Source organism: Grampus griseus (genome assembly GCF_964374135.1).
Source record: "Grampus griseus genome assembly, chromosome: 1".
Taxonomy (NCBI): Eukaryota; Metazoa; Chordata; class Mammalia; order Artiodactyla; family Delphinidae; genus Grampus; species Grampus griseus.
The window spans coordinates 16,504,626-16,520,528 of NC_139017.1; the positions used below are offsets into that span (position 1 = coordinate 16,504,626).

Below are 15,903 nucleotides of genomic sequence, written 5' to 3' on the forward strand. Positions count from 1 at the left end.
CAGATCTCCTGAGTTGTCTCTCTTCTCTCTGGTACTCTATCCTGCTAACTCTAGTTGCCTTGGTCTTCCCTGACTCTCAGCTGTATCTTTCCAACTTGAAAAGTCTTCCAGGCTCAGCTTCGATACCCTCTCTCTGTGCCCGGGTCTGGAAACTTTCTCCAAGCAGTATGCTGAGGAGATCATGGGATCACCTAGTTTGTTTCCCATCTCTCATTGGTCATTATCCTTCATTATCTAATGTCTGGTTCTTGAAAAATGTTGCTCTGTTTATTTTGTCTATTTTTTGTTTCAGGTGAGAGGATAAATTTGCTCCCTGTTACTCCACCTTGACCAGATGTGAAAGTCATATGAATTCTTCATGTAGTCATCTCAAAATCGATTTTCTGTCTTATTCACATTCTATTTACCTTTATATTTTGGTCATTTTCTTAGATACACAGTTTTTGGTTTTTATATAATTACATCTATTGTTCTCTTTTTCAGAATTACTTCCATTGATTTTAAACTTGGAAAATTGTTTCTACAATCCAATAAATCAGACTTTCACTTCTTTTTTTTCCTTATATTTATTTCATATTTAATTCTGGAATTAATTTTAGGGTAAGATGTGAGCCTCTAATTTCTTTTCTCACTAAACAGTTAATTTTACTAAAATAAGTTTTGCAGAATTTTTCTCTTCTCTCTTTTCCTCGTGATAGTTCCTGCATAATATTTTAAGTTTTTACATATTCTAGAATTTGTTTCATTATCACTTATTTTTTCTTTTGATCTGTACATTTTAATTATTGTAGCTTTACGTATAGTATATTCTAATATCTGAACAGGCAAGCTTTGTCTCAAGACTCCTCTTTTTAAAAAATATTATTATCATTTACTTATTTTGAACCTTAGAATTATTTTATCAAGACTTTGCTCTTTTCCTTTCTTCTCCCCAAACTTTCCAATGGCACTTTTGTTGGAATAAATAAATTGCTTTAGAAAATTTGATCTGTCTTTCAGGAATATAGTACATCATTTCTTTTTTTTTTCTTTTTTTAAGTTTTCCTTTACATCTCTTGTTAAAGTGACAAATCAATTAAATAGTTATGATTTCTTTTCCTGTGAGTCCACATTTGATGACAATCACTTCTTTTGGAGAATGTGTCCCACTAGTGTTTAGAGACCTAGCATTGCTCTTCTCATAACTCTCTATCCTCATCCCTCTTTCTTATGCCTTCCCACATAGCAACACTGATGATATTCCCTATGATCCTGAGATATCTTCCTCCTCTTTACACTCTCCTTTTATAGATTCCTTTCTCTGTAGAGAACCCAAGAATTATTACTTAACCCAGAATATCTTTCCAGAGCATGCAGACCTTGCAGACCCAGCACCCCCTGCTCTGGATACACTGTGCAATTACCTCTCCTTCTCATCTCTTCCATGTCCAGTAGTTCAAAGCTCTTCGATGCACTCACATCAGCCAAGCTGCAACAAATCATCCAGAAGAAATTGTTTTATCTGTTATCGTCCTATAAATATTTGCATTTTTAACAAGGAACTCTACTCTGAATACCCCCACTCTTCTCAAAATGACTAAACCTTAACGGAACCGTTTAACAGTGCTGCAGGTTCGTGGGGACAGTATTTGGGTACTGATATATTTCCATCACAACACTGATCTTTGTATCAGTTAAGGCCAATCAGGAGATGGAAACCACTTAGTAATTTGATTCGGAAAGTTTAATATACAGAATTATTAACTTTAACAGAGGATTGGAATAACAAGGGATTGGCTAGTAAGACGTGAAGAGAACTCTACAGAAGATAGTAATAGCAGATAAAAGGAGCAGAGAGATAACAGCACCCAAAGAAGAAGTGTGCCCCCTCCCCCTTTAGAAATTTTGGGTTTTAAAGAAAAACAAGAAATGCTCTTCCAGGAAAATGCTAAGCTTAGGGAAAGTCTTTAGAATACGCCTGGCCGATGGAACACGATGTGAGAGTTTGCTACATTATCCGTTTGACTCATTAACTTTGTGAATGGTTGTATCCTGTCATTAATTCATTCATTCATTCATTTCTTCCAAAAATATGTTTGGGTTCCTATCACGGGCCAGGCTCCGTTGCTGGCCTCGGGGGTAGTGTAGTGAATGATATATGGTCCTTATTATCCAGGAGCCGACAAGTTAGGGAAAGGAAATAGGGGCAGCTTGTGGGAGCAGCTTCGAGGGAAAGCGGGGCTGGGAAAGCTGGTGTCAAAGGCTGACCTCAGGGAGAAGCTGGCCCCGGGAGGGAGGCAGGAGCAGCCCGCGGAGCGCAAAGCTGCTGTTTTCTCGGTCTCCACCGCGCGGTCGGGCGCCTCGAGCGGGCGGGGCGGAGCTAGGTGGGAGGGAGGGGGTGGGGGCTGGAACCCTTCACACCTGCGACCCAAGGGAAGAAAGCGAGATTCTATTCGGTTTGCAATTGGAAGCCACTCAGGGGTTAATCAGAGCGAGATTTCAACCCCTCACGCGACCGTCCTCGCTTCCTCCTTTCTAGTGCGTTTAGTAGGCACGTTCCGGACGTTAGTCCAACACCATAAACCAACATGAAATACGGCAGCAGATACGGAAACAGCCGTGGGGAGGAAATGAAAGTGGACCGGGTCGGGTTGGGGGGTCAGAGTGGGGCGGCGGACCAGGACAAGGGCGAGCTGGAAGAGGAGTCGGCCGAGAACGTATATTCACTGATTTTTATTATTATTATTGTTTTTTACTGGAGCAGATAGCACGTAAAGACAACCAATCAGTCCTCTTTCCAATCCATATTGTGAGCCTCCAGCCCGAGAACTCCCGGCTAAATGGCACCGCCCCGGAACCTTGTATCACCGGAACTAGATGCCGAAGTCCTTTGTGTTACAGCCGGACGCAACGCTCACGGAACACTTCCGGTTAGGAATCATGGCCGCGGCCGTTCGAGAGTCACGTGTGAGTGCGAGGAAAAAGCTGAAAAATTCACTAAAGAAGAAGGGGAAGATGAAAATGATATCCCCGGCTGCAGCATCGGAGCTGGAAGATAAGGACAAAGATGCTACCGATAATGAAGGTAACATACTAGGGCTGAGTTTGGCTGCTCAGAGGAAAGGCCGGCATGAGTTTGCGGGAAGCAGGGAATGCGAATGCATTTGCCGCTAGCCGCTCGAATTTCGTCTCCTCAGGACGGCGAAGGGGCGACTTTGGCTCCTTGAGAAGGCTTGGGAAAGTGGTGTTCAGGGAAGGGTCCCTGTTGCGTGTTAAAGCTTCCAAGTTCTTTTATTAGACATTTTTATCGTCACTGTAATTAATTAAAACAGATGAAACTGCTCCTTCTTACAGCAGCAAAACGAAGCTTACAGTAGCAAGGGACGAAAGGAAGGGGGATATTTGGAATTACAAGAATGAGTTAGTTCTCATATGGAGCAAGGAGCAAAAGGCCGAAAGAGGAAGACGGATGGTATACTTGAATTTTATTGTGCGGTAGGTGCGTGCATCTGTTGGGGAGTTAGAGATGAGATAGTAAATGAAAGAAGAGTAGGTGGTTAAAGTAGAATAAATAAAAGTAGCAGTTGATAACTCTCTCTCTCAGAGACGTTTGCTATTGAAAGGAAGGAAATATATTTTAAGGCTTTCAACCATGATGTGTCCATGCTTCTACTCTTTACCATCGTTCTTGGCACTAGTTTCTTAGGTTAAAGGGGTCGCAGACGACCCCTGACTTACTACTGCCAGTGATTGCTTCTTTTTACTGTCTAGAGCTTTGTAACAGCCAGACCTATTCTTTTATAATGTACCTCAGATCATGTCAGTTATCTGCTCAAGATGAGCAGTGGCTACCCATCTCAGAATAACATCCAAAGTCCTTAGCCTGTGTATGATCTAGTTCAGGCATCTCTCTCATCATCTGCCCCTCTGCTCTGCCCCTTACTAGCCACATTGATATCCTGTGGTTTGTTATACATGTTAAACATAACTCTCACATCATGGGTTCTGCACTTGCTGGTTTCACTGCCTAGAATACTTTTCAGATGCTTGCATGGCTCGCTCTCTCACTCACTCCTTCAGTCTCTGATTCAATGCCTTGTCTGCGAGACTTGTCCCTGACCGCCCTATCTAATGTACACCACTACTCTTCTCCGTGTCTCCCTGCCTTCACTTTTTGAGTTACTACCCTGCTTTATTTTCCTCAGCATTTCTCAAACCCTCTGACATATTGTGTATTTGCTGTGTGTCTCTCCCAGCTGGAATGTAAGTTCCATAAGAGGAGAGACTGCTCTGTACCCAGTGCCTGAGACAGTGCCTGCCGTGTTGTGGATCCTTTGCAGCTATTTAAGTAAATAAGTGAATAAACCTCGACTTCCAGGACTAAGAAGAAGAAACTGTCATATACTACTGCAGTCCCTAGGTAATTGGAATCCTTATCTCCTGCCAGAGGAGTTAAGGAAAACAGACTATTCATTGAGCAGGGATTGGAACACCTCCCTATATATATATTTTTTTTTTTTGCTGTTCGCGGGCCTCTCACTGTGTGGCCTCTCCCGTTGCGGAGCACAGGCTCCGGACGCACAGGCTCAGTGGCCATGGCTCACAGGCCCAGCCACTCCGCGGCATGTGGGATCTTCCCGGACCGGGACACGAACCCGTGTCCCCTGCATCGGCAGGCGGGCTCTCAACCACTGCGCCACCAAGGGAAGCCCTCCCAATATTTTTTGAACTCAATAGACTGGTTCCTGTGGGGTTGTCAGAGAAAGAAATACTACTGCATTTGGAGCAGAATATCAGTATTGCTTACAGATTTAGGTGGAAAGTAGATTTCTCTATTCAAGTACTGGATAATTTCAAGTTAGAGCTGTCCTGACTTCTCAGTGCATTATTGTAAATATGATTAGGTTCTAGGGTTCTCTTGCTATTATAGTTCAATTACATTTTGGGTTAAGAAGGCTTTTGGCTAATATAGAGACCTTATTATTCAATTCAGTTCAATGAACAATTGTGTTCTTCTGTATTCTGGTCACCCTCTGGGTGTTGAGGATACAAAGGATGAGTAAATTCCTGCCCTAGAATTAGTCTTCGGGAAGATAGATATTAAACACAGGACTGTAATACAATGTATTGAGTATTATTAAGAGCTCATTATAAAGGTTATAGTTACCATGATCCTGGTCCAGTTAAAAATGGTAAGGATGGAGACAGAGAAATCCATATCCTATAGAACCCAGCCTAGGCGTTGCTTCCTTCTATCTTATACATATTACTTACAATGTACTGTATTATTATTTTATTTTAACGTATCTCTCTCCTTTTGGATATAAGTTCAAGTGCTGGAACGATGTCTTATGTATCTTTATTTTCATAGGGCCTTCCTTACACATTTTGGTACTAAGTACGTTTTCTTGCTGAATGAATATGGATAAGTAAGGTGTCATTTCATCGAAGCCTTAGTTTTCTAGGTCTGGGGGTGGAGAGGGCAGTTTTCTCAGACATAGGAAAAGCATATACAGTGGCATGAAGCTTCTTAAAACTCATGGCTGGTTAGGTTGAGATGAATTGTTGGCTGTGGCTCTAGCTCTTCAGAGGAGTCACTGAGACTAGGAACAGAGGATAAAGCCAGATTGTAAAGGACCTTGTTTGCCATATGAAGGAAATAGGATTCTCTATTTGTAGGCAGTACGGAGCACTTGAGACCTTTTAAGCAAGAGGGCGACACATCTTTATAAACATCACTGCTAACTGTATGGTGACTGCCATAGAGAGCCAGAACAATCAGGCAATTGCAAAACTCTTTCAGGGATTGCACTAGCAAAGTACAGGGAAGACAGAGAGAAGGTCCCCACTTGAAATGTGTTTCAGAAGGAAAGCATTCAATTTTCCAGATAACCAACTTCCAAATAAACTTGTAGCACCATAAATTTGGGGTGTACTATACTGTTAGAGGAATTAGGTAATAATAACAATAATATTAGCTTAGGTACTCTTCTAAGCTCCCTATGTATCACTTTAATTCTGACAACAACCGTGTGAGACAGGGTTATTATTATCCTCATTTTACTTATAAGAAACTGAGACACAGAGAGGTTTTATCTTGCTCCCCCAATGCACAAGCTGATAAACAAGTTGGTAAATGACACGACCATTACTGAAGTTTGCTCTAGAGCCTTTACTCTGACCCCTAACTCCGCTGATACGGTTGAGGAACCAGGAGGATAGAGATGATCAAAAAAAAAAAAGCTCTCCGGAAAGTAAAAGAGCAAGGGCATAGAATCTTAAGAAAGATTGGGTATGAGGAAACCTTGGTGTTGAGACAGATTTTTCTTCCACTCAGGGAGGTTCCATCACTAAGGGGTGTTTTTGTGGTCAGATTTCTGTAGCATTCCTTCTGCTGTTTTTAACTGTGTAGTCTTCATTAATTCCTCCCTTATTCCAGCCTTCCTTCTTTTCTCCTAATATCCATGTATTATCTCTAGAAATGAATGATCACTTTTACTCAGTTGTATAAGAGGCACCTGTGTTTGTACTGCTTCTTTACTGTGACCTGCCTCAGTTTCCTCATCCCTAAAATGGAGGTGATAAGTGTCTCCTCAGGATTTTTGCAAAGGTTCAATGAGCTCATACATGTAAAGCATTTAATGTTTGGCACAAGGCACCTACTCATAAATATTTGGATTAATGATCATGACATTTTTTCTGATCTAACAAAACTGCTAGTCCCATCTCTTGACCACCCAATAAGCCTTCCAGCCCTTGATAACCGTGATGTTTATAAGCTGGAGCTTTCTCCAGAAAAAAGATTAGAATTTCCTCTGGTAACCCTGCAAGGTAGCTGATGGCGTTTCTGTTTTACAGATGCGGAGACAGAGGCTTGGAGATACTGTTTCCATTGTGCCTCCCAATGGAAAACTGTTCAGTCCATAGTTGCAGGATGTTGTCTCTTAATTCTGTCCTTCTTACTCCATAATCTAATCATTTAGTCATGTATTTGTGGTAAAATTCAGGATTAATAATAGTGATTTTGACAACTATGGGTTGTCTATGCTTAGTTGTTCCATAGATACCTCACACTTAATATTTGCAAGGCTGGACAGGAATAAAGACACAGACCTTCAAAAAATGTCATGAAGAACCTAGGGGTAAGACAGGAATAAAGACACAGACCTAGAGAACGGACTTGAGGATATGGCGAGGGGGAAGGGTGAGCTGTGACAAAGCGAGAGAGAGGCACTACCAAAGAGGCACTACTCTCACTACCAAACGTAAGGTAGATAGCTAGTGGGAAGATAGCTAGTGGGAAGCAGCCGCATAGCACAGGGAGATGAGCTCGGTGTTTTGTGACCGCCTGGAGGGGTGGGATGGGGGGGTGGGATAGGGAGGGTGGGAGGGAGGGAGACGCAAGAGGGAAGAGATATGGGAACATATGTATATGTATAACTGATTCACTTTGTTATAAAGCAGAAACTAACACACCATTGTAAAGCAATTATACCCCAATAAAGATATTTATATATATATATATATATATATATATATTTGCAAGGCTGAATTCATAATTTCATTTTCCCAAATACAGAAGCCAGTGAATGAGGAGGATGGACTATATCATTGTGAACTGGTGGTAGTCTGCATACCCAGCCTCCACGATCTGACGGCTGCTTACTCCTCAAGGCTCACACCTTGTCGCCCCCCAGCTCGCTAGCGTCACAGTTTCTGAACTCCTCGTTCCGTGAACACATTTGCTCTCCTCCCTCCTAGCCATGCTTATGCTGTCCTAGTAGCTGCTATTTTTTCTTCACTTTCTCGTAACCAGCTTCTGTGTGTCCTTTAGATTTCTACTTAGTTGTCTCCCTCTGCTGTTTCTTTCAGGATTTAGAATGTGTCTCTTCAATAGACATAAATAATAAAGGGCCTTTTATTTAATAAATTCAGTAATGTAGGTCCTTTGGATGGGACGTTTTCCTTTGTTTTAACTCAGAATTTGCTATTTAATATAAGAAGTTGATTTTTTTCCTCTTGTGAAATCAGATATTTCTGGAAAAAAGTGAACCATGGAAACAGCTTTTCTAGTTCAGATATTTGTGTACATGTGGCCTTGGCAGAACTATTAAGTTATCAAAAATTTATAGAGAATGGATTCTGAGAGATTATAAAGGCAGACGATTGAAGCTGACTCAGACACATGAGGAATCAGCAAATTATAGACTTATTATTAAAGTGTACCAGCTCATTTTATCAGGAAGTTGAATTAGAGACTAGAGACTTATCTTTGAATTTTAATTGGTTCATAAAAATTGATAGAGATGTGCCTTATATCAACATTTGAAAGCAACTTCCTTTAGCAAGATGCTACTTAAATTCCATAGAAAACACACAGGTATAACCCATGTGTTGTTTTAACTTTATTTTTTATCTTCTGGCTTTAACTTCTTTTGACACATTGTTTAAGAAAGGTAGAAAATTGTGCATTTATGAATGTAAACCTCTTAAGTATTATTTGTCAGACTTTGCAGAAGTTTCCTAGTTCAGTGGGGAGAGACCTTGAAAGCTTTGGTTACAGCTGTGTCTCAGAACTTGGCATAAGAAACATGGTGTAGTACTCAATATCCATTTATTATAAATTGGAAAACTCTCTTAATGTGATTTTTACACTCTTTTCTCATGTACCAGGTATTTTTAGCTGAAGTTAAAAATTAACAGAAGTTGTATGTAATATAAACTTGAATGATAGCAAAATGATTCAGGCTGAAGTTTTGGTAAATTGTAATACTCTTCAGTAGGGTTTGAAATCTGGTCATAGTAAAATTGCGGATGATCACGAATCAGAGGTATTTGAAAGGTAAAATGCCGTAGTCAACATTCGAGTAACACATAAATGTCAAGCATTATAAAGGAGAGGATGCCACCCTTAAGTGAGTTAACCTGGAACTACTCAGATTTATTGAATTGATACCTTGTTGGAGGTTTAGATACAATGTATACTTGGCTCTTAAGTTTGTAGTCTAAATAAAAAACAAAGGTACACCTAGCCTTCCCAGTCAGTAAATCATGAAAAAAATGAGAACACTGGTGATGATATCACGTGTTATAAAGAAGAGTATGATAACCTCTACCTCTGAGTTATCATTGACCTACTCAGATTTATGGAATTTATGCACTGTTGGAGGTTTAGACACAATACCTACTTGCTTCTTAAACTAATAGTCTTTATTAAAAAAAAAAAAAAAGCTCTGTAGTCAGTGAATCAACCCAAGTGAAAAAAGCCTTGGTCCAGTGCCATGAAGTGATTGACCCCTCCCTCACAGACTGTGTCCATATGCCTATAAACTAGTAGAGAGGAATGGTAATTTCATTTTTTTCTGAATTATCTGGTTACATACTTGAAAAATGGCCATATACTTCTAACACAAGACTTGATAGCAATCGGTTTAGAAGATCCGAGGAGCTATCCCTTCATTTTTGATAAACTACAAAACAGTATTCAAGATGTAATAACCTAGCAGATAAATGGGCTTTTCATCAAACTGTAGCTTATAGCCTCCTTCATCGTTTAAGTTACTTAAATAGCAAAGGAGGAACATGCCTAAGAAATGAAGTATATCATAGTCCTACTTGAGTGGTTTAGCAATTTATAGGACAGACTCAGGAAACAGACTACTTCCAGGCTCTGTCTGCTCTGGCTTGCCCAGATAGCACACAGTAATCACATCCGATAGTTTGTCCTGTGGTAGAACTTACATTTTATTTTTGGTTATTTTTATGGAAACCTGGGGTAACTTCCTTTTTTTTTTTTTAAGAGGTAAATGCTTTTTAAAAACGTTTTCAAGTATCAGTTTTGAATATTCTAAATTAAGTACTAATGGGCAGGAAAGATCACGTGACATGATCGATCGGAACAGATGATTTAAACCTGGAGTGGGGAGCAGTAGTTTTGTAGAGCTCTGCATAGCTAGGGGCGGAATGAGAATGGGCGCAAGCAGTGGCTGTTCTGTTACCTGTGGCCTAGAGAGAAATTCCTTTTTAATTCAAGCTTTATTAAGCTATTTTGTGAATACTTTCTGCATTATTTCAGTACACATTAGTCTGAGCTGAATCTTTGATTCAAAGCTTTGTAGTGCCTTAGAAATCAACAGCCCTATCATCCTACCTTATTAACTTTGTGACTTTGGCCATTTTTTTAAGCTTGAGAACCGTTCCCTTTGTAAATAGAATAATAGCAACTCAGAGAGTATTGTGAGGATTAAATGATAACGCATAAAAAGTGTTTTAAATAGCACCTAGCCCTAAACACATGTTTTAGAGTGCTCGGAAAGGCGTAGGATGGAGACACCGACCACTTCTGAAATAGAGTCAAAGGTGGCTTCTCACCGTGAACGCCTGGCGCATGGGTTATAGACGATAGCCAAGACAGTGGGTAGAATTATAGTGGAAGGAAAATTTATTCCCCCTTCCCCGCAGTTTTTTGGCATCCTTTTTAAAGCTTTTGGGATTCCCCCCTGCTCTGGCTCCCAGGTTCTTAGTACCTTTGTCTGTCTTCTGGTTACTGTCATCTCTTTAGTGCCTACTATGTGCCAGCGCTGTGCTAAGTGCTTTTCATGTGTTATTTAATCATCATAACAACCCAGTGAGGTAGGTACTGTTTTTATTCCCATTTTACAGAGACACAGGGATTAGGTTGCCTGCCCAAGATTATCCTGGTAGGAAGTAATGGAAACAGGACGTAGCGCCAAGTCTGCCTAATTTTATAATCTGAGCTCTTAAACCCTGTGCTGTAACTGATCATCTAAAGCTTCCCATTCAGCACCTCACATGTCCTGTAGATTCCAGCCACCAGTTATTTCTTCTTTGTTCCTCTCTTCTCCACAGCCACGTTGTTTGTGTCCTGTGTGTGGTGTGTAATTGACATGTAAACATTCACTATGGGCTAGGCATTCTTCAAGAACTTTGTATATATTAACTCATTTAATTATCACAAAACCCGATGAAGTAGATACTATTTTATTGCCATTTGTACAGACAAGGAAATTAAGGTTGAGAACATAAAAACCTTCAGAAAAGTTACATAGATTTCTGTCTGGAGATACGATTGAATCAGGCAGCCTGAGTTCTGTGTCTTTACTCTTTAGCCACTGCTAGCTGATCTCAGTGAAATTTTTATGAGAGTTCTGTTTGATTTAGAGTAAATTCTAAAGGTGTGAAGTAATATCAAGGTTAACCAATAGCCTTAATGCTCCCAGATGATATTTGTATTTTAAAAGAACAACCTTCTTAATCCAATAGAGAAACTTTTTTAAAAGTAAGGACTTGAGGTAGGTGGTAAGAGAAAAAAGCACTAGCAGTTTGGCCACTTACTGGAAGTACACACCTATAGTGCAGAACTTGGGGCTTGATGTATATTTTATTTCTTGTATGATAAATCAGGCCAGCTTATTTATGTAAAGCAACCAGCTTTTCATACCCAATTCTTACCGTCCAATCCCCAAATCTCCAGTTTCAGCCAGTGTGAACTTCTTGTTATTTTATAAATATCTTACCTTCTTCAACATACCCGTGCTTTTGGACATGCTGGTTTCTTCTGCCTGGAATGTCAATAATAATGATGATTACAGTAATAGTTTTAATTTTAATACAGAGCATTGACTCAAATCTAGGATGTTTTTGGTTCTAGATTCAGTGATCTTGCCCCCTGCCTCTTTCAGTTGGCCTCATTGTAGAAACTTATTTCTTTGGCCTTTTTCCTTCTCTTGTCATTCAAACTCTTGCTTTACTTTTAAGAAACAACTTGAAATCATCTTTGTAAAAGATACCCCTAAACAATCACCCTTTTCTTCATTGTTTTTCTTTTAGAAGAACACTTACAAATTTTACAGATTGTAAAACCAAATTTTACAATCGGTTTTAACTAATTTATATATCCTACTAAACATCTGGCTTCTTCGAGGAGAATTTGATTTTTCATTTTCGCCTTCCTTCGTCTTCATTCACGATTCTTGGTAAATATTGAAGGACTGCGAGTCTTCTTTAAAAACTTTATCCCAGTCTTCTTTAAAAACTTTATCCCAAAGGCTAAGGTAAGTAGCTCACTTTTCTGCCAGCAGCTAACCATATATCTGGGATCAGGGACAGATGGCAAGTTTGAAAGGCTGGTGGAAGTTTGGGGAAAAGGCAGCAAGAGATGGAGAAATGCCTGTGTCTACCTCATTATCTCAGAGGTCTAACCCTGCCCTGTCCAATATGATAGCCACTAGTCACTTTAAATTTGAAATAACTAAAATTAAATAAAGTTAAAAATTCAGTGACTCAGCTGTACTAGCCACATTTGAAGTACTCAGTAGGCTCTTGTGGCTGGTGGCTAGTGGGCAGCTCTGATAATAGAACATTTCCATGAATGCAGAAAGTTCTGTTGGAACCTTGAGTTATTACTTCCAATAAGCATTCTTTGTAGCCCTTCCTATTCCAGATTTTTAAAATAGAATGCAGAATTAGAGTTAATGTTTAAAATAACACACACGACTTCAAAGGAATTTTTTGCTTATCTACATCCACTTAACTTCTTTTAAATATCAGTTCATGGTCAATTCAAAAAATCTCATCCTCATAGGCTACAGTAAATTTTTAAGGACCAGTTCTATTTTCTGATTTGCATAGTGATTATTTTTGGTATCCTAGAAGTAAATCCTGTTTTTTAGTATGCTGGAAGACCTCATTACAGTGGCATTTTAAATTTATAAAAAATATCATCATTTCCATCGGCAGTGAATGCGTGACTAAAAACTTCTGAGCTGGAGCTTCTTAAAAAAATAATAAAATAAAAATTATGACTTCAGTAAATTATTTTGGGATTTTTTTTTTAATTGGTGGGGTAAGTGCAGGTGATATGAAATGGTGTTATAAAACGTCATGGATTTATTTTGTCCATCACATGCATGTTGTGGTAGTCAGGCTGGATAAGAAACACACCAAAGAAAAATAGCCAGGGTTTAGAAATGGAGAAACTGGAGTGGCTTATACAACCATAAAGCCTTTGGCTGCCTTTACAGTGTAGGTGAAACTGAAATTCGCTGCAATTTATGTGTGAATTCATCAGGACAAAACACTAGATGTCAGTGTTGTAGTTTTGACATTTTGCCAGGAGCTAGTAAAGACTTCTGCTTTTAATCACTCAGAGATTCTTCATTGACACAAACTTTTAAGCTGTTGTGCCTCTTTACATTTGGATAAATGCTTACTTAGAAGAAGTACTTTTCAAAGAATTGTTTATTTTGTTATTCGTGCCTGTCTAGTGCTGCTGACTGAGGAATAAACATATGCGATATTAACATATATGTTTTTCAGCTAAATATGTTCTCCAAACTTTGTTTCTCAACCCACTTCCCAGGGAACACTGATCCTAGGAGATGCTTCTGGGGGAAAAATAATGTGACTCTGGAATCTGGTATATAGCAGAAACTCAGATTTTCATTGAATGATAGTGCTTTCAGCTTTTGTTTGGCAAAATTTAGATACTTTTTCTTATATTGCAGGCAGTAAGATTTCTTATATCACCTTAGATTTGCATGAAGCCCAAAGATACTTCATTTTTTACTCCTGTGCTTGAGGCTCATTTTTATATGTGTATAAAATGTTTTGTTTTATATATTTTTATTTGCTTTTTTCTAATATATTACAAGTTTAGTTTCAATATGTTAAATGTTTAGTTTTCCATCCTTTTATTTCATGAATTCTCAACAATTAAAAAATAAAGGTATTGGGGCTTCCCTGGTGGTGCAGTTGTTGAGAGTCCGCCTGCCGATGAGAGGACACGGGTTCGTGCCCCGGTCCGGGAAGATCCCACATGCCGCGGAGCGGCTGGGCCCGTGAGCCATGGCCGCTGAGCCTGCGCGTCCGGAGCCTGTGCTCCGCAACGGGAGAGGCCACAACAGTGAGAGGCCCGTGGGGGAAAAAAAAAAAAAGGTTTATGCAAAAGTAATACCAAAAAGTAAATATGATGATAACTAGCTAAAAGTCAGGTCTTTTCAGCAGTTCTCTTAATTCATGGCTTAAAGTCAAGAGTTTAGGGAGGATCACTCAGAATTGAAGAGCTGATTACACATTCAGTTCCTTTCACTTTGATCGTAGCCATAAGCTGATATAAAACTACTTTTGAAGTATTTCCTAATAGTTCCATAGGTTTCTGAAGAGCAAAGCAGAAGCTCTTCAGAAGGCTCTGGATCATATAGTTACCCGCACACTGTGCTGGCGCTTGTGTTCTTGTTGTTTAAGTACAGCGAGCTTCAGAATTTGAGACAGGCTGCAAAACTTAAAAGTACCCAGAGCTTCTTGGCAAGGTGATTTTTGAGTAAGGTCACCAACTGGATTGTTGTTTAGGCCACTCCTCTGATCCCAGCCGTTTGAATCTTACATGATGACATAGTTTGCTGGTAACCTGTATATGCTTGTTTTGGTGGTTCCGCATGAGAAAATTCAACAGTATACGAATTTGTATCCTCAACCCAGAACTTGATATTTTCACTCAGTCACCCAGCAGTGCAGTCAAACCCTGGGCACGTATCACTTCATTAGATTATTTTTCAGAAATGTTGAAACACCCCAATTGATTAATGTCATATGCAGCTTCTATAAAAGGAAGTTGGTTTTTAGATTTTTCTGCACACAAATTCAGAATTTTAAACATCTGGGCCAAAGCCCTCAGAGAACCTAATCTGACTTCTCTGTGCCATGGGATCACTATACCATCTTCTTGACAGATTAAAGTTTTTGTTGTTATTTGTTTTTAAAGTAACCTTCATTAGTCATCTCAAGTAGTATAATGACTCAAAGCCTGGGGATTTGAACACACTCTGCACTGGCACCATGTCAGCGTCTGTCACCACCTTGATGACAAGACGTGGTGGGGCTGTTGGATTTTTTTCTACTCCCTGGGTCCTGGGTGCTGAAGCCACTGCGGCCTCCCCGTCCACATGGCTGGGCCAGGTCTTTGGGGGAGGATGGCAGTAGGATGGAGGGTCCTGCCATTCTCCGCTATTTCTGCAGCTGTGGGACTCGGAAAAGTCTCCCCTTGCAAGAATGGAGACTGATGGAGAACCGTTAGCCTTAGGAAGGGCCCCCGGGGTCTTACCATGGCCTTGCCAAGGTCTGCCTCTGGTTTTAAAGTTTAATTTGTTTCTACTCTTAGGTTCTGTAGGAAGCTGTGGATCGGAAAAGGATCACTTTTCCTCTGGTGAAGAAGCAGTAGAAGCTGACAATGAGGATGAAGCTGAGCCCTGTGATGATGTCAGTGAAAATGCTGTAGAAGCTAGCGTTGGAACTAACGTGGGCTGGGCAGATGCCATGGCTAAAATCCTTAACAAGAAGACTCCTAAAAGTAAACCCGCCATTCTGGTCAAAAACAAGGAGCTGGAAAAGGAAAAAGAGAAGTTAAAGCAAGAGAGACTAGAGAAAAGAAAACAGGTGTGTCCTACCAGTTGTTCTGTAGATTAGGTTGTCTAGTCTAGTTCTAATCTGCACCAGATTGTTCCCTGCAGTGTTTGTCCAATTAACATTACAGTTTGTAACTTGCGTTTTACGTGAGGGTGCATAACCAAGGTTGTGTTCAGAAATCTAGTCTGAATCATTCTGTTGAGCATGTTCACTTTTGTTCATCTAAGCAAAGCAATAGAAATGTAAATGCCAAGGAAATTTATCCTTTTAAAATCAAGTAGTTATACATGTGACAGTGACTCCTGGGTTTGAAATCTTATTCAACTTAGCTGTCCAGATACTAACTTTATTAATTCTGAACTAATAGAATCATGTTAGTTACTTTTTGCTCAAAATCTGTTTTATGGTATAAATCTTTGATGATGTCATTGTCAGGGGTTGGTTGCAGTTCTGAAAACAAACTGTTTCACTGTTGGATAAACTTGAGTTCCTGGTACCTTT

At 39.8% G+C, this 15,903-nt stretch overlaps 1 protein-coding gene across 1 annotated transcript in view; it reads left to right on the forward strand.

The window, feature by feature from the left end:
• The first annotated feature begins 2,896 nt into the window (after positions 1-2,896).
• RRP15 (ribosomal RNA processing 15 homolog) overlaps positions 2,897-15,903 on the forward strand; it is a 47,799-nt gene continuing 34,792 nt past the window's right edge. The window contains exons 1-2 of the mRNA XM_082678978.1: positions 2,897-3,064; positions 15,158-15,432. Of these exons, the coding sequence (XP_082535104.1) occupies positions 2,920-3,064; positions 15,158-15,432 (420 nt within the window). The 5' untranslated portion in view covers positions 2,897-2,919. The remainder of the gene's footprint in view (positions 3,065-15,157; positions 15,433-15,903) is intronic.